This window comes from Coprinopsis cinerea, assembly GCF_000182895.1.
Source record: "Coprinopsis cinerea okayama7#130 chromosome 2 map unlocalized cont3.2, whole genome shotgun sequence".
Taxonomy (NCBI): Eukaryota; Fungi; Basidiomycota; class Agaricomycetes; order Agaricales; family Psathyrellaceae; genus Coprinopsis; species Coprinopsis cinerea.
Genome location: NW_003307543.1, coordinates 183,008 through 206,071, shown reverse-complemented (window position 1 = coordinate 206,071; position 23,064 = coordinate 183,008). Strand labels below are relative to the sequence as shown.

The window sequence follows — 23,064 nt, the reverse complement described above, 5'->3', positions numbered from 1 at the left end:
GCTAACAGTCTTTTCCCCCAGCATGGTTCTGGGGCCATGCTTTCAGTTCCTTTCTCTTTTTCTAGTGATCTTTTCGAGTTTAGGGGTCGCGGATGCTCAGATTGTGAACAGAACGATTGACGATTGGTTCGGGGACTCACAGACGAATGTTCGACCACGGTTTCTGCCGACAACCACTGGTGTATGGAAGGATGAGACGTGTAGGGATTGTGCGATTAACCCGGACACAAGCCGCGCATTCCGTGGAACCTACCATGCTGCGACGTATAGCCCCGAGCTTGGGTCGATGAGCATTGAAATGTCCTTCGAAGGTGCGTGCTGCCACTACACTCGTTGGAATGGGAACTAACCATCGCTATTCACTGCTTCCAGGTATTGCCATTCACGTCTTTTTCATCCTTGCCAATGACCAGGGCACTGGAATAACCACCATTACCGACTGCGACTTCATCCTGGACGACGAACCCCCCGTCAATTTCAGACATGCGCCCGACCTCACATCGACAGACATTCTCTACAACCAGCTGGTGTTTTCCAGAAATGACCTGCCCAATGGCAACCATACCCTCCTTATTAGGACTGAAGGTGTTGATCACAATGTCTATGTGAATTTTGATTATGCTATTTATACGTATGTCTTTTACGCTGTATTTGTTTCGTTGACCGAGGCTGAGCTTCCTGTTTCTAGCCATGTCGACGACCCAGCAGGAGTATCGTCCAGTCGCCCAAGACCATCATCGCAAGGTTTGTCATCTTCAGCCTCGGCCTCAGAATCCCTTTCGAGTTCAGCTTCCCAATCACCCTCAGCATCCAATTCGGGTTCAACATCTCGTTCTCCTTCAGCTTCGGGATCCTCAACTGGCGGCGCACCCCTCCCAGACCCTTCCACTAATCCTGGAGATACAGTACCAGGAGGATCTGCCGAAGGCACAGACGACGATTCAGAGTCTGCCGCTACATCTTCCGCACCAGTGGGGGCCATCGCTGGCGGAGTCGTGGGAGGCCTAGCGGCTCTCGGTCTGATCGCCTTCCTCGTATTCTGCTTGCGGCGACGGAAAAGATATGGAGCGATTTCAATGGATCCTGATATGACCCAGGCCCGACCGTACCCGTCGCCCCCCACAGGCGGCAACCCTCCTATCCAGTTCTACTCTCCTGTAGAGTCGTCGATCCCTGACGGGGCGACTGGAAACGATTCCGTGGCACCCAGTGGGAGTGGAAATGCACAGGGGTTCTATCAGGGCTCTGTGAATGGTCCATACATAAAGAGCCCCAATGGTAGCACGGGCAATGCGCAGGCATCGGGTGGCCCTTCGGCTATGGGTGGTCCTTCATCCATGGGTGGGAACCCTGTCGGCGGGCCCCCGACGTTCTATCCTCCAAAACTTCAGCCACAACGCTATATTCCTCAAGGCTCCACAACAGACGGAAGTGTATACTCCTCCGCCTACGGAGGAATTGCTCCTACCAGTCCTTCCAACTCTTCCAACCAACAAACGTCCACGACTTCGACCTCGAATCACGCCCTAATCCCTCTCAGCTCTCAACAGGAAGCTATCCGCCGGGCCCGGCAGCAGGAGCTTGACCAGCAATTACGAACCGTCGAACAGGAGATGGACGAGTTGGGGCAAGACTTGAAGCGAGGGAGGTCGTTGCGACGTAGGACGGAGCCGAGGGCCACGGGTGGGGAGGAGATGACGGTAGAAGAAATGCGAGCGCAGATGGAGTTGATGCAGCAACAAATCGAGATTCTTCGAGCGAATCAGCGGTCTGACTGGGCCGAAGGACTGACAGATGACCCACCACCGGGGTATACTCCTCGAGCGCAACCGACGCTCTCGAACAGAGCACCGCTGCCCCCAATACCAACGCAGGTTTCGTCGGCTGTGACATAGCACTTTCGGGCACTTAGATTTGCACAGTTACCACCCTTTCACCACGTTCATTTTCTCCTTTACCATGAGCTCTCTGGTTTGTACGAGGCACTATGTATTTTAGGCTTCCCGCCATACTCCATACTATGGCTCACCAGTACATCGAATCCACCACTGAATCGAATTTTGATTACAAAATCGTAACCATTCATCAATTCGATCAATAATTTCGCCGATGGCACTACAAATTACTGATGCCCCCGCCTTCCTTCAAACCATCCTACCTCCAAATCCCATCCGTTTTCTTCAAAAAAAAGTGCACCATCTTCATTTAATAGTCATCTGGAATCGTTGTTCCAATTTTCAGGTCGATTGGGCCAGTGGAAGACGAGATTCAATTCAGTGGTGGATTCGATGTACTGGTGAGCCATAGTACCCCATAATCATCAATTTGTCATTTTCCTCCCGCTTCGGATGTTTTATAAATAGCATTGCAGAAATTTAGAACATTACAGTTCGTAGGGCTACATTCTGCTTCATTCTATACTACCAAGTCGTGCTAAGGTCTTCTTTACCCTCTGTACAACTTCCACGTATTTCTTCCTCGAAACTCCCACCACAAGACCGACTTTCAGCGAATTCTCCGAGCTTTGGGCCGGCCAAGACAAAGTCGCTGACATCAGAAGTGCTGATTCATCGGAATTAGTCAAGAACTTTAACCCCGGGCATTCCACCAGAGCAGGATTATGATCGCAACCGCTAGTCCGCTTTTCTCTTCAACCCCCATGGGTAGGGCATGTCGAGCAGCAAGAAATTGCCGCTAACGGCCAGAATCTCGCACTGGAGGGCCAGGCTTGCTTCCTTCAGCGTCGGCGACCTCTTCTCCCAAAAATCGGAGCCAGGACCAGCGAGGACGGTATTCATCCACCAGAAGCTCCCGGGAAGCTACTATGATCACAAGGGAAAGCTTCGAAAGGAGTTGCTATTCAACCCTAACCAAGTCGTAACCTCAAAGTATACGATTATTACCTTCATACCCAGGAACTTGCTGGAGCAGTTTAGGCGCATTGCCAATGTGTAAGTGCTGTTCTTGGTCGTGTGCGACGGAGGCGGCTTGTGTGCGCGCTGGTACTGAACTGCGGGTTTGTCTTACAGGTATTTTCTGGCGCTATGTATTCTGCAGTTCTTTCCCATGTTTACGACGGTAGCGCCTGGTGTGGTCATCCTCCCGCTGTTGTTCATCGTGGCGGCCACTGCGCTCAAGGACGGCTATGAAGACTATCAGCGACACCAGGCCGACCAGAAGGTCAACTACAGCAAGGCGAGGGTCCTCTCCGGCTTTTCGGACTCGAGTAGGATGAAGCCGAAGAGCAAGACGTTTATGCGCAAGATCATGCCAGCTAGGTTGACGAAACAGCGCTCCGTCGAGCTTTCCGCAGTCGCCTCCAATGACGCTCATGACGACGACCCGTCTCAGTGGAGAGAAACCTTATGGGAAGACATCTCTGTGGGCGACTTTGTCAAGATCGCCGACAACGAACCCATTCCTGCCGACATCCTCATTTGTGCTACCTCTGAAGAAGACAACGTCGCATTCGTGGAGACCAAGAACCTCGACGGAGAAACCAACCTCAAGTCTCGCCGTGCGATCGACTGCCTTACTCGGTTCAATGGATCCCGCGCTTGCATGGACCCGCAGAATGCATTTCAGGTTAGATGTGATAGGCCGGACGTCGACATGTATAGGCTCAATGCAGTGGTGGATATAAGCGGGCAGGAGTCGGCGGTGGATGCGAGCATGGTGTTGTTACGCGGGACCGTACTCAGAAACACCAGTTGGGTCATCGGCGTAGTTCTATTCACGGGTGTGGATACCAAGATCATGCTCAATGCTGGCGAGACCCCGAGCAAGAGAAGCAAGGTCGAGCGGCAGATGAACCCACAGGTGTAAGCATCTCCTTCGAATGCCGTCTTGACACGTACACTAATTTGATACCCCAGCGTTATCAATCTCGCTATCCTGTTTGCTCTTGCCGTGGTTTGCGGTATCGCTGACTCGCTGCTGCAACAACATTATTACCCCCTCGGCGCTCCTTGGCTATTTGGTGCCTCCTTACCCGATAACAACCCCAAAATCAACGGTCTGATCACTTGGGCGTTTGCTCTCCTAACGTAAGTTGTACTCTTCATCGCCTTTGACTCGCCGCTCAGACTGTTCGCAGCTTCCAAGACATCGTGCCTATCTCACTATACATCTCTATTGAGGTCGTTCGAACACTTCAGGCCGCCTTCATCTATTTCGACTATGACATCTGGTATCGCAAGACTAATCAAGCAACTATCGCCAGAAGCTGGAACTTGTCCGATGACCTTGGCCAAATCGAATACATTTTCTCGGACAAGACTGGAACTCTCACCCAGGTATTTATCACCGGATTGTTCCTCTTAGGCGAACGTCGTACTGACTAGAGCTAAGAATCAAATGATCTTCCGCCAATGCTCTATCGGAGGTGTTGCCTACAGAGGCGATACAGAGGAAGACGGGCCATCAGCCGACGGAAAGATGCTCATAGAAGAGAAGGACGATGCGTCGGTGGCCATCCTTGAGGAACCCCTTCTCGACAAGGAATCCAAGTCCGTTCGGGTCGCCCTCGTCGCCAGCAGCTCCCAGACCGAACTCACTCCCGTCGACCTGACCGACAACCAACACAAATCAAATTCCTCGTGCAGCGGCTCTTCTTCGCGATCGGAACACCGGGACCCTGATCGCTTCTACGATTATCAGCTTCAATACGACCTGGAAGCAGCCCTTTCCGCGGCCGAAGGATCGCCAAATGCATCGCATGCCCGGAACCTCAACGGATTCTTCACTGTCCTGTCATTGTGCCACACCGTGCTGGCAGCCGTCGATCCGAACACCCGCGAAGTTTCTTACAAGGCCCAGTCGCCCGATGAGGCCGCGCTCGTTCAAGCTGCTGCCGACGTTGGGTACAAGTTTATGGGGCGAGACAAGGAGACTCTCTTCCTCAAGACACCGGCTTCTCCAGAGGTCGAGCGATACGAACTCCTTAACATTCTCGAATTTACGAGCGCGAGGAAGCGGATGAGCGTGGTAGTGCGCAAGTTGGACGACAATCAGCAGGATCAGCGGCCCATCTTGCTTGTGAAGGGCGCGGACAACGTCATTTTCGAGAGGCTGAGACCTGGGAAGGATGCGTTGAAGGAGGAGACGGAGCACCATCTGAGCGAATTCGCGAATAGCGGGTTGCGGACTTTGACTTTGGCTTATAAGGTGATACCCGGTGCGTCTTGTTTTGGTCCTCTTCCTTTAACCCGATTTAACGTTCTTTTGTCGCTTGCACAGAGGAGGAATATCAGGCATGGTGTAATCGATACCACCAAGCTACGCTCGCGATGCACGATAGGGAGGCGCGGATAGAGGAAGTTTGTGATGAATTGGAGCGGGACCTTCGGTTGCTGGGTGCTACTGCCATCGAGGATCGGCTGCAAGATGGTGTTCCAGAGACCATCGCTGATCTCAAGAAGGCAGGCATTAAGATTTGGGTGGCGACGGGTGACAAAATGGAGACTGCTATTGGTGTGTTCGCTCCACTCTAATCATGGGCTATACTGACTGTCTATTCTTGTATAGCCATCGGTCGCAGCACCAACCTCGTCAATCCAGATTCGAACATCATCATCATTCGTGGAAGCAGTCGGAGGTCGGTGTATGACCAGATGATCTCGTCTTTCGAGCAGTTCTTCCCTGAGGAGGAGATGATTGAGAACAAACCCCGACCATCGATGTCGTCAAGGCATTCTCGATTCGACCTTTCGGAACGACCCATCTTACCTCTTAGGCGGGTGAACACCGGCGTGACTTCTATTGTTGGAGCTGAGAATGGCGAGAGACCTGGTGGGTTTGTGCTGGTTGTTGATGGATCAGCGCTGCTCGAGGTGCGTTTCTCCGTCCTGCTGTGAGGCTTTTGGGCTGATGGGATGTCCAGGCATTTGCGACGGATGAGAACAAGGGACTTTTGCTCAAGCTTTCACAACTTTGCGAGGGTGTCATCTGCTGCCGTGTTTCTCCCCTCCAGAAGGCTCTCATTGTCAACCTCGTCAAGGAAGGTATTGGGGCGATGACTTTGGCTATTGGCGATGGTGCCAACGACGTTAGCATGATCCAGGTATGTCCTTTCCGCGAGTCACTGATTGGTGTTCTTATTCATTGTCTTACTAGGCCGCCGATGTTGGTATTGGTATCTCGGGTGAAGAGGGCGTACAAGCCGTCAACTCTTCCGACTATGCCATCGCCCAATTCCGGTTCTTGAAGAAATTGCTCCTCGTTCATGGACATTGGTCTTATGCTCGTAATGGCACCATGTGCGTATTGTTCCACTCTCCCCCTTCCATCGCGATCTAACTCTGGCTGTGTAGGATTGCGAATTTCTTCTACAAGAATATCATCGCTGTCGGTGTCAAGTTTTGGTTCCAGATCTATTGTGGATGGAGTGCAGCATTGTGAGTCGTTTCTCTTTCTAGTTGTGATTCTTTCGAGACTAACGTGGTCCTAGTGTGTACGATTATATTTATGTTCTGTTCTGGAATTCGATATGGACTATTGCGCCTGTCGTTGGTATTGGGTTGTTTGATCGTATCATGGGTGCGTCTTGGCTCTTCAAGGTAGATTTGGGGTCAAAGCTAATGTGGATTCTCAGACTACCACATTTTGATGGATGTACCGGAACTGTACCACTATGGTCGGGAAGGGCATTGGTTCACTTTGCGTTCATTCTTTGTCTATTTATTCGACGGTGTTCTTCAGGTGAGCAGGAGTTTGATGTTCGTCCGGTCGGGGTACTAACTACTAGCACAGTCTGTGATCATCTACTTCCTCATTCATTTCACCTATGTCAACACTACTACGCGAGATGATGGCTACGACATCCGACAAGTGGAATTTTCGACGGTACGGTTTCGACTTTCATTCAGGACGGATCATGTACTGACCAGTCATTCGACAGACAATGGCGATCGTCAACGTTATGGTTGCTAATTTCTTCGTCGGGATGAACGCTACTGCTTGGACGTGGTGGCTCGTCTTCGCAGTGATGCTTGGCAATGTTGCTGTCTGGCTCTTCACCGTAAGTTTTTTTCGTTATCAACCGTGGAACATCTGAGTTCATGATTTTCAGATCGTCTATTCGGTGATATCGCCTGAATTCGCGGTGACGCAACTATATGGCAACATGAACGTCCTCTTCACCTCCGCTACGTTCTGGCTCTGTCTACCTATCACGATCGCCCTACCTCTTTTGCCGCGATACCTGGCCAAAGCCTGGAAGTTCTCTATCACTCCAGGTGATATTGAGGTTCTCCTCACTGCCCAGTCGCAAAACCCCCACCAAGACTGGAAACGATATTCCGGGAAGCAAGAGTCGGAGCTCGCGCAGCTCAAGTCGCATGCTCAGCACGACGTTTCAAGAAGCGCCTCGAGGACATCTTTTTACGGACGGCCTTCCATGGATATCCGGATGGCTAGTGGTAGCAGGACGGACATGGCGACTGGGTTGGTGTCGGTGGATCGTGGGTTTGATTTCGCGACGGAGGAAGGCGGAGTCCATTTGCAAAGGATACAGACGAATATCTCAGAGAGGAGGTTTGGGAGCCAGGTGGCTGTGGGTAGTCCGCCTGAAAGTCCGCCAGGGCATAAGGGCAAGGGTACGTTTAGGAGGGTGTTTACACTTGGGAGGGGGAAGGTAAAGGAGCCGAGTCTTGGGACTATATTCTCTCCTACGAAGGGTTCTGAACCGCCTCGGTCTCCAAGCCCTCCCAATCCTTCATGATTCTTATGACGAACCCTGTTGCTTTTTCCCCCATGCTGCCCCCGCTTCCCTGCTGCTATGTTGCATCTTTCACGATCTGTCCCGATTATAGACTTTCTCTATTTTTATTTTGGTTACGGGCTCAGTTTTTACGCTTTTCTCAGCTTCATGACATTCCAAGTCGTGTGTATCATCAGATATCTACCTTTAGCATTAATGGTTTTCTGGCTCTTTCCCCCTTGCGTGACATGTACGTAGGACAATCTATCTTTTCAGTACGTACTTCCTGGGTGAGGCTACAGCTGCTCCTAATTAGACGCGACGCGCTCATTTGTGACATCTTCACGTGATGATGTGACCGAGTCACGGTCCTCGAGAACGTCGAGCGACGTCGAGCACAGCAGATCCTCGTTGCAAAGCTTGATCCCAAACCACCACCGCCAGAATGAACTCGCCCGAACTCATGTCTCCAGTGGACACGTCTCCGTCCTCGACGCCGCCCAACGAAGAAATCAACTACCAGCCACCAAGTCAATCGGATAAAGGATTTGTTGCGTCCTTGACCAGCCAATTGTTTACCAGCGGGTCGTCCAAGAGGCGATTGCCTGGTGGAGGCGGATCGTATGGCGGCTCGTCGTCCAGTAGGGATTTGAAGTCTAGGAGAAGGGAGAATTCATCTAGAATGAATACGGGCGAGTGGGACTTGATGAAAGGGCAGGGAGGCAAGAGGGAGAAAGACGAGTTGTTGGATCAGGGTTTGGTTGATTATCTGAGGAAAGGTGCGTCGTCAGGTCGTTGGGCGTTGGCGATGAGGATGAACTTACAGTTTCACTGCAGAAATTGGCGATCCTTTCCAGGAACCACGACCTTGAGCTTGAGGCTTGATTGACGGTGTCGTTTTACTTGTTTTCGTGAGTTGACTGATTTACTGCGGTCTGCGAGATTATGTTAATCAAAATCCCAGGTGTATTTGACCTCTTTGTATCAGTATAATGGCTGCTTGCAACGCTTTTCTTGATATAAACCATATGTGATTCAGAAATTCTTTCCAGTGAATGTGGAGGCCACAGAGTGACGGTAAGGTTCTGACTTCTCAACGACGTCTTCCGGTGTGTCCGGGCGCTTCTTGTTTACTTCTCCTTTCGCGGGCACTTATCGTTTGCGAACCCAGGTTGAACGGTCACTTCCACATTCGATCAGTCCCGTTGCGGCATCTTTCCCCTGGAATTAAACGGGTTCGAGGCCAACCCAACGAGGAGGTCGAAACGATGCTCAGGTTTTCATGGAGAAAGCTCCGGCTGCCTACATTTTCCAGCTACCAATCGAGCTCGTCATGTCACTGACGAGGTATTTACCCTCTTCAACCTTCTCTCCCGGCACGGAACGGAAAGGCTGCCAGGACCCATTCGATGGCCGCAGCTGCACTGTCTGTCACCTCGAAGACGCCAGCTTCTTTCCGACTATGCTTGAGAGGCCAGTACGAGCTTCGCAAATCACCTGCAAATTCAATCCTGACATTTTGGAATTTCTGGGACAGTTTGGCTCAGTTCGAGCAAAAGGGCTTCATCCACATTCTATTTCTCACAATGGTCGGTGAGGTGTCACCGGGGTATATTCAGATTCTATAACGCTACGTCTACTAATCTAATTCTATTTGTCTATTGACGGGTTGTCGATCTATCCCCCTGGGTCAGATATAATCATGAAGAAATATGGTGCAACAGAAACGTACGATTGGTCCATGTTTAGACGGAGACGTTGATGGGGCTGCATCCGAGAGCAACGACACCGTCTAAAAGGGAGAGATGAGTGGAAGATACAATCGGGAGATGAACGGGTACTCACTGAAGCTGTTGTTGGTGCAGCAAACCTTCTGCTGAGTGCACGACGAGCCACCTCCGACACCGAGGACGTTAAGGCTGGTGCATCCCATACCGACTTGGCCAGTGATCTGCTTGACGTCGACCTTGAGGAGGCCGAGGAGCTTGGTCAGGGACTGGTCGAGCGACTTGGAGTCCTGGACGCTGTTGCAGCATTGGATTTCACCGCCGTTGCATTGCTGGTAGTCGACGTTCTTGTGCCCACCGGCGACGACGGCGGAGACGAGGGTGAAGGCGAGGAGGGCAGAGGTGAGGCGGGCGAACATTGTGTTGGATGAGAGTCGAGAGTGGAAAGTAGAGAAGGCTGTTGTGGAGTGGAGAGAGGCGAACTGGGTTCTGAGGAATTGAGAGCCGTGCTGGAAGGGTTTATATTAGTTTCTGGCCCCAGGGTCTAGGCAATTGACACATCGAACTCAACAAGAGGACCCTACGCTTAGCCTGTCATCACGTACTGCAGAAGGCTGGACCCGAAGAACGCGTCGAGGGTGAGTACCCCTTCAGGAAGGCCTCGGGACTGATTTGGAAATCGGTGAACGATTTGTTCGGGCCCACAACTCGGAAAAAATCAGACTAACCCTAATCACGACGCCTAAGTTTTCGGCTATGGTACAGTGTACACTCAGTGATTGACAAGCTTGATTTCGAAAATGGTGGTGTCGGCAAGACTTACGAATTGACTTGGCTCGTTTCAATTGATGGCCTCAGATGGCGAAGGAATTGTTCGGTGAGCGCCTCCATACCGAGGTCAGAGGTACAGCGTGCCTCCAAGGTCGGTCAAACGTCTCGAGTGCCAATGAAAAGAGCGTGGTAGCGTGACTCCTCTTTGATGGGCTCTTGCGCTGTTTCTCTCCCTGGACCAGAGAGGCTGCGGATTTGCGCCCCCCCCCCCCTCCCCCCTCCACCAATCAGCGTCTCGTTTATGCGGCCACTTGTAATGATAGAACTGGAAGTCTTGGACGCCCCTCCACCGCGTCCAAGCGGCTCCAACCACGGGTGGTCTTGGCACACGGATACGGAAGGTAAGTGCCCTTGTCCGTCGCCTCGTGAAGGTCCCAGCGACCTCGAGGGAGAAAAAATCAAAGTGTTGCGTGCTTAACCCGTTGGTGGAAGAGTCAGAATTTATGATTGGTGTCAATATCAGGTTTTGTTGAGTGCGCCTAAGTTGCTCTTTCTCAGCTTCACAGCCAGCGACACAACTGACACTCTAAACACATGCACCAGAATCCAGCATGACCGTCTCCAAGCACTCCATATCGTCTTCGAGTCGGGCCCACACGCAGAGGCATTGACGTTTACTCGACTGGCAAGCTTTCCGAACTTGACGTCGCTTGACATCAGCTTCAAGCATGGAGGACAAGGTATCGACAGCCCAGTTCCATTGACGTACACTAGATATTGTAGCTGTTATCAAAATGGGAGGGATGTATCCTGAGTTTCATTCTTATAATGGTAGGGTCAGTGTTTCCATCGTTTTTAAAACAGTCCTCCTTTGTTCCACGTGCTCTGGTCCCTTCCCAAAACGGGGTTCTCCGTTATAATAACAGGTCTCCTTTCTCTCACGCGCGCTGCGACCTTCCCAAATGAGCGAGGGGGCGCGGGAAGCCTGTCAACGCAGGGTTCGTGGAAGGTGATGCCCGCCCTATGTCCCGAACCCGCACCCAAAGGGGTACCAGCCATGACAGCCACGTCGCGGACTCCGCCCCCTGCCCCAAAGGGGTACGCTGAGGCGCCCCACGCCTAGTCGCATCAACCTTCCCATCAAAACGCGTGAAAGTTCCTTGATCGGCGAATTCCTTTTCCTCGATTGTCGAACTCTTTCCTTGATTGTCGAACAAACGAGAGCTCGTCCGCGCGCACACCCCAAAGGGGTTCACCCAAAGGGGAATATGTCTGCGCTTGCCCCTGGCCATCGTGCGCGCTGAGAATGATCAATAAGGGCGCGAGCGCTGGGGGGCGCTGTGATGGCGGGACTTGTCATCCTCAGAAGCGTGATGTCTGTTGCGGGTCCTGTCGTGGTGATGTGTGAACGTGTTTTTAAAATCGTTGTTGCGTTTTTTTATAATGGCTTCGATGCGTTTTTATAATGGGACCCTATGGTTACTTCCTCCCATTTTCAAAAGGAATCACTTGGATACATCCTCCCTATTTTGATAATAACGACGACATCCCCTGTGACGTACCAGTCTAAGGCACCAGCAGACGCCTTCCTTTCGAGCTTCATTGCGCCTTTCAGACACACTTTAGCTTATCTATCCCTGCAGGAATTGGACGGTCACTCGCCAGAGATTCTCTCCCTGCAGGCACTTCAGGCTGTGGCACACCAGACTCCGAATCTCGTCCAGTTCTACGCGAAGAGACATGCCTTATCAAAGGACAGCGAGCTCGAGGCAGTCATTGCATTCCTAACTGGCGGTGATAGCAAGCCAAACACCGCCACCAACTTCGACGACCTTTTGCGCTGCATTATGCGTTACGCCTTGTGGCCCAAGCTACAGTATTTCCGATGGGACTGCGGCGATTCCACTGACATTTCCGACCGTGCGCTGCTCGAGTTCATGCGAAGCCGATCGGGCCAGTCTTACTATCACGACTGGCGAGTTGTCCCTCTTCATCAAATCGTCGTAACTCTCCCGCGAAAGCAGAACTTTCCTATCAGTCTATGGGATCTTGAAGGACTCCGGTACGAGATCTGCTACACTGACAAGAGGGGTATACGTAGAAATTATTGATAATTACCTGGTTTATCCGTGAATGAATTATTCATAAAAACGTGGATCTTGAGCCCTACCTAGTTATTCATAAAAACCCCAGTCCAAATGGGGTGCTCAATCAGCTTCCCTGTCCATCAGGGAAGTCAGAAGCATGGTATCGAGCTTCTTGACCGACGGAGTGCATCATTCCCGCCTTTCCCGATTGGGATAGTGTCTGACATCTTTCCATTTGTCGGGCCTGGAAAACATTCGCATTATCAGGGGATCGACTGGGCGGAGCTCCCCCAAATTTTTAAAAGACAATTGCCATATGCCTATCTATTGGTATCCGAAATATTAAACCGTCATCCTGTGACGAGTCGTTGGGCTCGGCACACGGAATTCTCACAGTGGACACTGGGCTTGAGTGGTGTAAGCTTCGTGTTGGAAGGAGAACTACCTACGTACAGATGAGAACTACTCTATATATACCTAGGTAGTAAGTTACATAAGCTAATGGGAACATACGGGGAATCATAGGGGAATGAGGAATGGGGAAGGAGTGACATAGATAAGATAACAAACGAGATCAGTAAGTGATAAGACGAATTAGGAAGCCAAGGGAAACAAATCCCTACATACGCCCTCCCAGAGTATCGAAGAGACTCTGGAAAAGTTAAGTACTAGTCGAAGCGGTATCGGTAGGAGTGTCTACAGCATCAGTAGTCTCTGGGGTAATAACCAAATCTTTGTTAACATGATCAACTAACTTCTGGTGGAACTTATCGAGCATTTCGCGTTCGCGAGCCTGGCGAGCCGCGAGACCGGCGTCTTCGGTAGCCGAGTCGTCGGGTTCTCCTTCGGCGTCCAAATCGGTATCTTCAGCCATAGGGGAACCAGGAGGGGAGGCGGCGAAGTCGGTGGGCGCGGTACCGGCGGGCCAAGGGGGAGTGACGGTTCCAGAGCCGGCGTTGGGACTGGCTGGCTCGTAGTTGATGGAGTCTTCGGACGCGACGATAACGGAGACGTCATCGTCATCCATGGGTGTGTCGTCATCCCACGAAGGGGACTGTTGTCGCTCTTCAACGCCTTGGTTCGGGTCCTCCGCTTGATCGGGGTCAGAGGCGGTCGAAGGGTCGGCGGACGAGCCGTCGGAGCTGGGGGGAGAGCCTCCAGTGGGTAACTCCGAGAGGAGTCGTCGGTTCTCGGTGACGCGAGGGTCACTGGTAGTGGTGGAGCGAACCGCCGGGGGGACCACGGGTAAGTTGCTGTACGCGTTGGCTGATCGAGGGGAAGTGTAGGCGCTGGACTCATCGGTCCGATAGGCGGGAAGCGTATAGTCGCTCGAGGAGGCCGAGTCGAGCTGCTCCCTTCGACGCCAGACGTGCCTGAAGGTGCCGTTCCTTCCCAGGGAAGGACCACCTCGGGCACCGCCACGGAAGATGGGTCGGCCACGGCCACCACGGTTACTGGGGCCGTCATCGTAAGGGCGGCTATTGCGGGCGCGGTTACGGTTTTGGAAACGTCGGTTTTGGAAGGCCTCGTTATGGAAGGCGTTACGTGAGTTCGAAAAAGGGGAACGGCCTGTGGTAAGTGCCTCCAAAGCGAAGTCGAGCATTCGATCGTTGCGCTCGTACATAGTTCGGATGCGCGCAATGTCGAGCTGATTGTTATTAACTAACCCCAACATGCTAAGGGCGCTTCCGTGAACGCCGAGGGGGTTGAGTCGAACCAAGGAGAAGTCGAAGTCGAACTCTTTGATGGGTCGGCAGGAGGGATGGACGAAAGGCGCACCAGATTCGACAACCGGGAACTTGGCTCGACAATAGGTGGAGTCGTTAAATGATCGCGCTACCTCCTCGTAGCCGGCGGGTGCTGGAACCGAGGGGTCGGGAGTGGTGATAGATGCGAGGTAGATCGCATGGTGGACGCAGGAGATAAAATGGTCGACGGCAAACCTGCGTTCGGTGCCCAGGGGAACTCGGGTGACCACTTCTCGAGTGTGGGTGTCGTAAGCGACGTGAGTGAAGTATCGGTTACGGAAGGGGGCACTGGTGAATCTCGAGGCGGCGTCGAGATCGCGGGATATGCCAGGGAACAGGGTGACAGGACGGTTGACAGGACGGGAAGTCATGCTGACAGGGGAAACGGAAGTGGAGCAGGGGGGGCTCGACACAGGTGGGTAGGAAGGTGCGAGTTCCAATTCCATACCAGCTAAATACCCCAGCTCAATCTGTTCGTCCATGCGCGCAGGTACAGCTTTTTCAGGTAAGTCCGAAATTTTTTCGACGCCCAGCGCGTCCAGGTAGTCCTGCAGTGCGACCAAGTCAGCAACCCTACTGTAAGGGAGCCAGGTTTTGTCGCCTGACTCCCACAGGATCTCGAACTTGGCGCTGGACTTAGCGCCCGCGTGATTTGTGATGCGGCTTACGGCCCACTCTGTTTCGAATTCCTCGTCGTCGTACTCCCAAATCTGGTTATCCACCCGCCCGGGAAATAGGCGGTCGTCGTTCGGTACGTGTATCCTTAGTTTTGACGCGTGGAATACATCTGACACTCCGCGCTGCTTCATTCTAGCAGGTAACTCTATTCGGTAGGAGTTGTTGCCGAAATCTTCGACGATCTTGTACGGTCCGATGAACTTGGGTAGGAATTTTCGGGTAAGTCCCTTCGGGAATGTTATGTTCTCTGTTGACAGATAAACTAAGTCGTTGGCTTTGAATGGACTGACAATTCGCTTTCTGTTGGCATCGCGGGTCTGTTTAACTCGCGCACCAATGATAGCATCGTGCGCGCCCATAACGGCGATTTTAAGCTTATGCGCGAATGTTCTCACTCCGGGGAACTCTTCCTTACTCGCCCAATCCCAGATGAACGTTCTGGGTAGCCGGCCGTTATTCAAGAAGAAAGGTGAGTACCCCGTGGTTTCCGATCGGGCGAGATTAATCGCGAATTCGATGCCAGGTAATCTCGCTACCCAGTCCCGTTGTTTCGGGCCAATACACTGCCTGATCAACTGGGTTATGGTCCGATTTGCGCGTTCGGTGGCGCCGTCCGTTTGTGGGTGGTAAGCGCTGGACATTTTCAACTTGACCCCGGTTAGTTTGTGTAGGTGTTCCCAAAAGACAGATGTAAACCACTTGTCACGATCACTGACTATTGATCTAGGTAACCCGTGGTGTTTATAGACTTCCGAGAATATCAGTTCAGCTACTTCTTTGGCCTTGTAATCTTGCCTACTGGGAACCAGATGTACCATGCCCGAGAACCTGTCAATAATCACAGTAATCGCGTCGTATTCAGCATCTCGGTCCTTCGAGACCGGGAGAGGTCCGACAAAGTCAATCCCGATGGATTCCCATGGTGCGCCTGGTATTTGCAAAGGATTCAGGAGGCCGTAAGGCTTATGGTTGCTAGGCTTGCTTCTTTTGCATGTAGGGCACGATTCGCAGAATAGAGTTACATCGCGCACCATTTCCTTCCACCAGACATGTTGTTTGAGATACTCAAGCGTTCGCTTGGGCCCGAGGTGGGCTAATAGCCCATGGGCTTCTGAGATTACTATTTCTCGTACGCTTCTACCGGCGTAAAAGGCACCGGAGGGGATGCATAGCACCCGCCCTCCATCCTCAAGCCTCATGTATATTAAGTCTTGTTCCACTTCAAAGTTCTTGTAGTGTTTTGGGTTTTCAATAAGTATCTTGAAGAATGGACAGTGCACATACTTTCCTTTGATTGCCCGCGGTATGTCGATCCCTTGAGGGTTTGCCTCTGGGGCTCTCAGTAGAACATTCTCACCAACGTTCGGGACTGCTTGATCGGTAGGTACCGCCGGTTCTTGGCGTGATTGACTTTTTGCCTCCGCTTCGGCACTTTTCCTTCGCGCGGGAATTCTAATGACAAGCTTTTCCTTGGCTGGCGTTGACTTAGGGGGTTCGTTTTCATTTTGCTCTGACATCCCGCCCTCCCTTCGTACTCTGGGGCCTCTGAGTACGAAGTTCCTCGTAGCTGCCATTCTGGCCGCCCACTCCTTGGTCGTTTCTGGTCGACCGGTGTCAGCAGGTAAAGGTGGGTCAGGTTTCTTTCTCGGGCTCGCCCTCCGCTTGGCGCCCGGTCCGACAACTGACAACGCTTCCTTTCCAACGTAGACAGGGGCAGGTGTAGACTTTGGCGCGATTCCACCAAAGAAGAGTGAGTCGTCAGCCGAGTCGTCGAATTGTACGTATTCCGACGGTGAGCGAACAGTTCCAGGCGCGTCGTTAGAATAGATGCGCGACAGCGCATCCGATAGGATATTTTCGGTACCTGGTACGTAAATCACTTCAAAGTCAAAGTCGGATATCTTTTCCATCCACCTGACTTGTCTTCTGGACAGCTTCTCCTGTTTCAGCAAATAGATTAAGCCCTTATGATCCGTGTACCACTTGAAGTGGACACCTTGAAGTAAGTCACGATTTCGTAACATCGTTTCCACACCCGCTAATAGTTCCAACTCATGAACAGGGTAGTTTGTTTGCGCGGGGTTTAATTTCGCAGAGTAAAAGGCTGCCACCTTGGCGTCCTTCCAGTCATCACCTTGACTGATGACGCCGGCTACACCTGTGATGCAAGCATCAGTCACCATATTAATTGAAGGTGCGTCGGGACTATAATTCAAAGGCACTCGATGATGATCCTTAAAACGGCAGGCCAGATCTTTAATTTCCTCGAACGCGCGCTGGTGCGTATGAGTCCATCGAAATGGTACGTTATCACTGGTTAGAGTCGTTAGCACACCCATAGGGATTCTAACGCGATCGATGTCGTCCGCCAGGTACCCTGCAGCGCCTAGAAACCCGCGCAACAACTCGCGGTTAGTGGGCGTTTTCCACTTCGCAAGCGCATCGACCTTGTCGGGGTCCATGCGAATTCCATCACGGTCGACGACTCGCCCGAGGACCTTCATTTCCTCTGGCAAGATGTTGATCTTTCGTTCACTCAGGTAGAACGATTCTTTCCGAAGTAAGTCGATTACCGTTTTAAAGTGTCGGACATGATCTTCTAATGTATCTGAGAAGATTATTATATCGTCGAGGTACACTTCGACGAACTTTCCAATGTGTTCCGAAAACAGGTCCGTCATGATCGTTTGGAAGGTGGAGACTGCATTGCAGTCTCCTTGCTGCATTACTTGGCTTAGCACAGCGCCTTCGGGCGTCATCATCGCTGAATTCGGTACGTCACTTACCTCGATTCTAATCTGTTCATACGCGTCTTGACCGTCGATAATGGTCCTATATTTTGCCCTTGATATTCGGCGAAGGATTCCGTCCATGTCCGGAAGAGGGCAGTTCATCTTCTTCGTATTTGCGTTGCGCTCACGAAGATCTACAACCGTTCGGAGTCTAGGTGGGTCACCGTTCTTACCCGGCTTGGTAATGAAAAGCATAGGTACCGTGTTGTAACTGGTCGTTGGTACCCAGCGCCCAGTCTTGATGTACGCGACGCGTTTTGCGTCCCACTGCGCCTTCAGAGCTTCTGGGCAGCGCGAACGCCGACGAGGGTAAGATTTATTAGAATCGATGAGTGGGATACGATGGTTGATCTTCCTCAGAGGTGGTAGAGGCGTTTCGGCCGCGCTTTTGCAGATCGGCCTTGCGTACTCGAGCAATTCTGCTCGAATCCTCTCGATATCGGTGAGTTCTGGGCTAAGGTGACTCACGGCAAGTTTTCTGACCGACTCGCCCTCCATAGGTAGCGATTCGTTCGTCCCTACGACGACTCTGAAGGGGTTGAAGCCGATCAGGACTTGGTGCTGGAACAGGAAGGGAGTGCCCAGTATGAGATCATAGTTGGAGAGGTTGATTATGTCGAATCGCCTCTCCTCGTCGATCTCCTGGTACTTGAAATGACACAAGGTATCGTAGTTCACCTTAGTTCTTGAGCCTGAGACTGCTAATTGAACGTTTACAGGGCATTCTAGCTCCCGGCGCTTAACTTTAAGCTGCTCGGCGAGTGTTGTCGACATAAAGTCACCGAGGGAACCGGTGTCGATGAGCGCTCGGACGGGTTTGCCGTTAACGAGCGCCTGTACTACTACTGGTTTTGGCACACTCCGTCCGAGTTCCTTGCGGCGAGAGGAGTTCCTTTGAATGGCAGGGTAAGTACCAGCCTCCACCTGTTTACCAAACAGTTCAATGACGTGTTCGTACCCGTCTGAGTAGTCCAAACGAATTCGATGGTTCCAAAGGACCTCCTCCTCCGCTTCCCTCAATCTATCGATAGCCTCTGCTTCCTCCTCATCAGGAGTTCGATCCAGCAAGGCGAGTATATTCTCCTCCAATGGGTTGATGGAAAAGAAATCGAAAAAACGGTTCTGCGCATCGTATAGTCGGCTGGTGTACTGCCTAACGATTCGATTTGACGGTGAGCGTGTATCCCTCAGTGGTATGAAGGTCTTGAAGCCTAATTCTTTATCAAAGATCCAATAACCGCCGTCCTCGACGTCCCAGATTCCATCCTCGAACTCGAAATGGAAACGACGTTCGCCCCTCGGGACCGGTTGGTAATCGGGGTCCCAGACATGGTCAAACGGGTAGGGTCCATTTCTCTCAAGTACATCGACCAGATACTGACCTACCACGTCCCCAAGCGCTTGTCTGGGCGCTTCGAATTCATCCAGGCTCGTACCATTCAGCCTATTTGAATACCAATTCGCTAAGTTGAATTCGGGATCTCGCAGTAAGTCCCACTCGATTGTATCCTCACAGTCCCTCAGTTGATCCATAATTGCATAGGACTTACCCTTGTTCGTGCGGTACACATAGAATCGCCCTCCGTCGTAGGTTTCCCAACTGGAAGGGTCCCCAGGATAGGGGACTCCTGCCTTAAGGAGTACCTCGGCCTTTCTCAGAAGGGGGTCCCCCATTGGGATCAGTGCTTGACGCTCGGCGTGCTCATCTTCCCAACCAGGCACGCGGGTCTTCCAAGGTAAGTCAATCAATTCATCGTCATCTAAGCATTCGAGCACGCTAACTAATTCATCCGCCTCCTTCACCAGATCCGTACGTTCCGAGCGACGATCTTCAATCGTCGTCAGAGAGGTAGTCGAGCTGGGGGGAAGGTTATCGGTAAGTGCTGCTGAATTCAGATGAAGAGATAGGTTACTCACCTCGTCGTCACCATCACTGCCCGAGGTAGTGCCGTCGTCTTCGTGCGCCATATCCAATTCGATCTCGATATTGGAATTTGAAATTCCAGGTGGTCCACGTGAAGACGAGGCTACCGCGTTGCGCTTGGGGCAACGACTGGCCATATGACCGGTCTCCTCACAGTGGAAGCACCGATTTTCTTTCCTCAATTTGGCCTTCTTTTCTTCGGTAAGCACCTTGCGTTTCTCTCTGCGTTCGTTATCGCGTTTGAACTTAGTCTGGTTTGAATTAAAACCAGGAGTCGCGTTTGTCTTCTTTGACTTGCGGTCTTCGCGACGATCGCGAGATCGGTCTTGGCGCTGGCGCTTATCTCGGCGCTCGCCCCTGTCTCGACGGTTCCCATCGGCATCCCGTCGGCGCTTTCCCCCATCTTGGCCATTTTGGTGAGTGTGGTATTGCCTGACTGAACGCGCGAGCTCCACATACTCACATTCCTTAATCAGCTTGCGCATCGAGATGGTGTCGGGATCGAGGCGGCGCGTGAACACCGCTTCGCGGAATTCGGGTCTAAGGGCGCGGAAGAAGCGCTGGACCATCTCACCCTTGTGGGTAAGTCCAACCGTATCGCACAACTCCCTGAATCGTCCATAAAACTCACGAGTGGTTTGGCCACCTTGCCTGATCGCGTCCAAACGGTCACGCTGTTCCTGTTTCCAGGTAGCCGGGAAGACCCAGTTGTAGAGCCTTCGGAAAAATTCAGACAAGGTCATACGCTCCTCACGGTAAGCGATCTCGCGGTGGTACCAGTCCCAAGCGCGCCCCTTGAGGTATTGGGCCACGTATCCAACTCGGCGATTGGAAGGAAGACGTCGGCCCAAGTCTTCGACTCGGTTAGTGGCCAACGTCATGTAGCGTTGAAAGTGGGGTACGTTTTGCTGTCCCTTGTAATCAGGGGGAGTTACTGACTTGACGTTCCTAGCCTTTCGTCGACGACGTCCGTCATCGCTATCGCTGTCGCCCGAAGTGTCGTCGCTCGAAGAGCTAGAGCCGGAACCGTCGTCCGAACTCCTGCAGTTCCCCTCGGACTCTTCGCTGGAACTATCCGAGCTGTCGGACGAGTCTGAAGGTTCGTCGTCCCCATCGTTATTGCGAGATCCATTCTTACGAGTTCGACTTCTACCTCGTTTCCTTTTATCCTTCTTACTCTTCTTGCCCTTTTTCTTTCCCTTATTGGCTGACTTCTTCTTCGTCTTTTTAGATTCTTCCTTCTCAAGTTTATCTAGCTTCTTGAAGGTAGCACCCAAAGTGCTCTTGGGGTCTATTTTACCCGCAGGGTTAAGATTATCGTCGGAGTCGTTATCAGAATCATTCGAGCCGTCGTCATCGGAGCCTCTGTCGACGTTTTTGGTAACTTTGTCGATTAGATCTCCCATGCTAGTGGAGAGAGGGGTGGCCGCCTTCTTCTTTCGGGCGCGGCTCTTCTCACGACTTTTTTCACGACGTTCTTTGTTCTTTCTCTTCTTGGACTCCGAAATATCTTTCTTACCTTTATCCTTAGAGTTAGTTCCCTTTGTATCAGGGTTAGTAGCCTGTTCAATATCATCCTCAGTTTCATATGGATGAACTATTCCAGCCACCCTTTCAGCCTCTAAAACATTGCCAATAGCTTGGTCCAATAAGGCTTTCTGGACTTCAGGATCCAGTTCACGTTCGTCAGTCGTAGTTCTGACGACGTCACCCCAATTGCGTACGTCTACGCCTTTACCCTTGTCCTTAGAGGGGCCGGGGGTGGGGTCACGAGAGCGGGCGCCTAAATTGTTCACACGCTCGCGCCGCTTCTCGATCTGGTCACGCTGAGCTCGACTTAATCCGGATTGGGCGATCTCAATTTGCACGGATTTGCTCAGAGGTGAGTGGGGGCCTAGAGCCTCCCTTTCGAACCGGGGTTTCTGGGATATCCGCGGAGTCGCTCGAGCCCTCAGACTCGGCGCCCGCATCGTTCGTATTGCCGCCGGTATCTACACTAACTACACCCGCGTTGTTCGCGGTTTCGGCCTCTCCAGCAGCGGCTCGGCCGCTGGAGGCAGCGTTGGAAACACCCTCAGGCAAATTTTCCAACGACTGGGTCCCGCCACCGCTCGCGGTTGGGACCCCCGAAGCCACGCTAGCAAAAGGTGAGTCTTCAACAGGGTTGTCGCCGTACGTACCTGGCAGCGACCTCGGGACTGGGCCAGTAGCCCCGAGCACCGTACCCGAGCGAAGTCGAGCACGGTAGGTGGTGTTGGTGGTGGTGGTGGTGGTCCGAGACATCTTGTGGGTGTCGAGGACCGGTTTTTGGTGGTTGTTTATTGCGTCTTCGAGTCGGGTGGCGTCGGTTGATCAGACCGTTGCTTCCAGGATTCGAGTCGGCGTCGAGAAGAGAGAGAGAGAGTAGAGAGTAGAGAAGAGAGCTTGTTCACTCAAAAATATGTGACGAGTCGTTGGGCTCGGCACACGGAATTCTCACAGTGGACACTGGGCTTGAGTGGTGTAAGCTTCGTGTTGGAAGGAGAACTACCTACGTACAGATGAGAACTACTCTATATATACCTAGGTAGTAAGTTACATAAGCTAACTGGGAACATACGGGGAATCATAGGGGAATGAGGAATGGGGAAGGAGTGACATAGATAAGATAACAAACGAGATCAGTAAGTGATAAGACGAATTAGGAAGCCAAGGGAAACAAATCCCTACACATCCACCCTTGATCTACCAATCCAGACCCAATGTGCCAGGCACTGAAGTATGTTTGGAATATTAATTCTACGCTTTTCCGAGCACTACGGGTTTCAGAAATTGGTACACAGAATTGTATTGCGGTCTTCGACAAGTATACAGAGCATTAGCCCAGCGCGATAGCAGCGTGCACTGTAATGAGCTATTTCGTCCTGGAACTTTCCCTTGCACAATATCAACCATCGCCCTTTACGGCTTGCTCCGATTATTCCCAAATTTCGTACGAATGCGCGCACAGGTCATGGCGTCCCGTATACCGGGCGTCAGAACAATCGACGCATATCCAAGAGAGGAAAACCCTAATCAGGTGTTCTCAGTGTTTTATCCATCGACGCTTATCCATACGTTGGATTGCTGTGAGACTCCGAGATAATGCTCAAGAACTATACACCAGACGACGTGCGAGGTCTTTAGACGATCGGCCATGCGGCGCAACCAGAACAGGCACATCTTCCTCACCATACCCTTCAACCCTAGGGATGGTCCCCCAGCTCACCCGTTGAAGGATAATTCCATTCGCCTAGACGTTGGCACACTGGCCTGATAGTATGCGATGGTTTCTGACCACTAGTTTACCCTGTACCAGCAAAGGGATTAGACGGACCTGAAGCCAAAGCACACTCTACCCGTGTTGCAAAGGTGAAATCATGCTTGTCTTCACCGAATTTCGGATTTCGTCTTATTTTTATTTAAAGTGGCTCGGAATTCGAATCTGTGTGCATACATTGAGGCTAGGGGGTGATTCAAAGTGGTAGGCTCATTTCGTGGAAGAGAGTACCCAGCAGGCGGTGAGCAGGGCCAAATTTATGTTTTCCGGCAGGGGCGGCATCCATCAGATGGCCGGAATTATCCCATTCCAAGAAATGACGTGTTGCGCGGCGTAGCAA

At 52.0% G+C, this 23,064-nt stretch overlaps 6 protein-coding genes across 6 annotated transcripts; 4 read left to right on the top strand and 2 right to left on the bottom strand.

Moving 5' to 3' along the window:
• Positions 1-22: 22 nt before the first annotated feature.
• CC1G_13824 (hypothetical protein) lies at positions 23-1,895 on the top strand (the record flags this gene model as incomplete). Its single annotated transcript, XM_002911743.1, has 3 exons — positions 23-311; positions 373-631; positions 689-1,895. The coding sequence occupies 3 exons, from the start codon at positions 23-25 to the stop codon at positions 1,893-1,895; spliced, it is 1,755 nt and encodes a 584-aa protein (XP_002911789.1).
• A 775-nt stretch (positions 1,896-2,670) lies between these two features.
• On the top strand, positions 2,671-7,981 carry CC1G_10178 (phospholipid-translocating ATPase; the record flags this gene model as incomplete). Its single annotated transcript, XM_001841129.2, has 15 exons — positions 2,671-2,951; positions 3,030-3,821; positions 3,876-4,046; positions 4,097-4,295; positions 4,324-5,176; positions 5,239-5,472; positions 5,527-5,831; positions 5,882-6,061; positions 6,115-6,257; positions 6,312-6,395; positions 6,449-6,537; positions 6,593-6,699; positions 6,751-6,843; positions 6,899-7,018; positions 7,070-7,981. 15 exons carry the CDS (start codon positions 2,671-2,673, stop codon positions 7,718-7,720), a joined length of 4,302 nt encoding a protein of 1,433 aa, XP_001841181.2. The 3' UTR covers positions 7,721-7,981.
• A 163-nt stretch (positions 7,982-8,144) lies between these two features.
• Positions 8,145-8,716, top strand: CC1G_10177 (hypothetical protein; the record flags this gene model as incomplete). The annotated part of the gene is made up of 3 exons (XM_001841128.2): positions 8,145-8,478; positions 8,537-8,610; positions 8,664-8,716. The coding sequence occupies 2 exons, from the start codon at positions 8,145-8,147 to the stop codon at positions 8,569-8,571; spliced, it is 369 nt and encodes a 122-aa protein (XP_001841180.2). The 3' UTR covers positions 8,572-8,610; positions 8,664-8,716.
• Positions 8,717-9,444: 728 nt separating this feature from the next.
• Positions 9,445-9,845, bottom strand: CC1G_10176 (hydrophobin-251; the record flags this gene model as incomplete). Its single annotated transcript, XM_001841127.1, has 2 exons — positions 9,445-9,491; positions 9,545-9,845. 2 exons carry the CDS (start codon positions 9,843-9,845, stop codon positions 9,445-9,447), a joined length of 348 nt encoding a protein of 115 aa, XP_001841179.1.
• Positions 9,846-10,783: 938 nt separating this feature from the next.
• Positions 10,784-11,489, bottom strand: CC1G_10175 (hypothetical protein; the record flags this gene model as incomplete). The annotated part of the gene is made up of 2 exons (XM_001841126.2): positions 10,784-10,967; positions 11,140-11,489. 2 exons carry the CDS (start codon positions 11,487-11,489, stop codon positions 10,784-10,786), a joined length of 534 nt encoding a protein of 177 aa, XP_001841178.2.
• Positions 11,490-11,672: 183 nt separating this feature from the next.
• On the top strand, positions 11,673-12,308 carry CC1G_13823 (hypothetical protein; the record flags this gene model as incomplete). The annotated part of the gene is made up of 1 exon (XM_002911742.1): positions 11,673-12,308. One exon carries the CDS (start codon positions 11,673-11,675, stop codon positions 12,306-12,308), a length of 636 nt encoding a protein of 211 aa, XP_002911788.1.
• Positions 12,309-23,064: the final 10,756 nt, after the last annotated feature.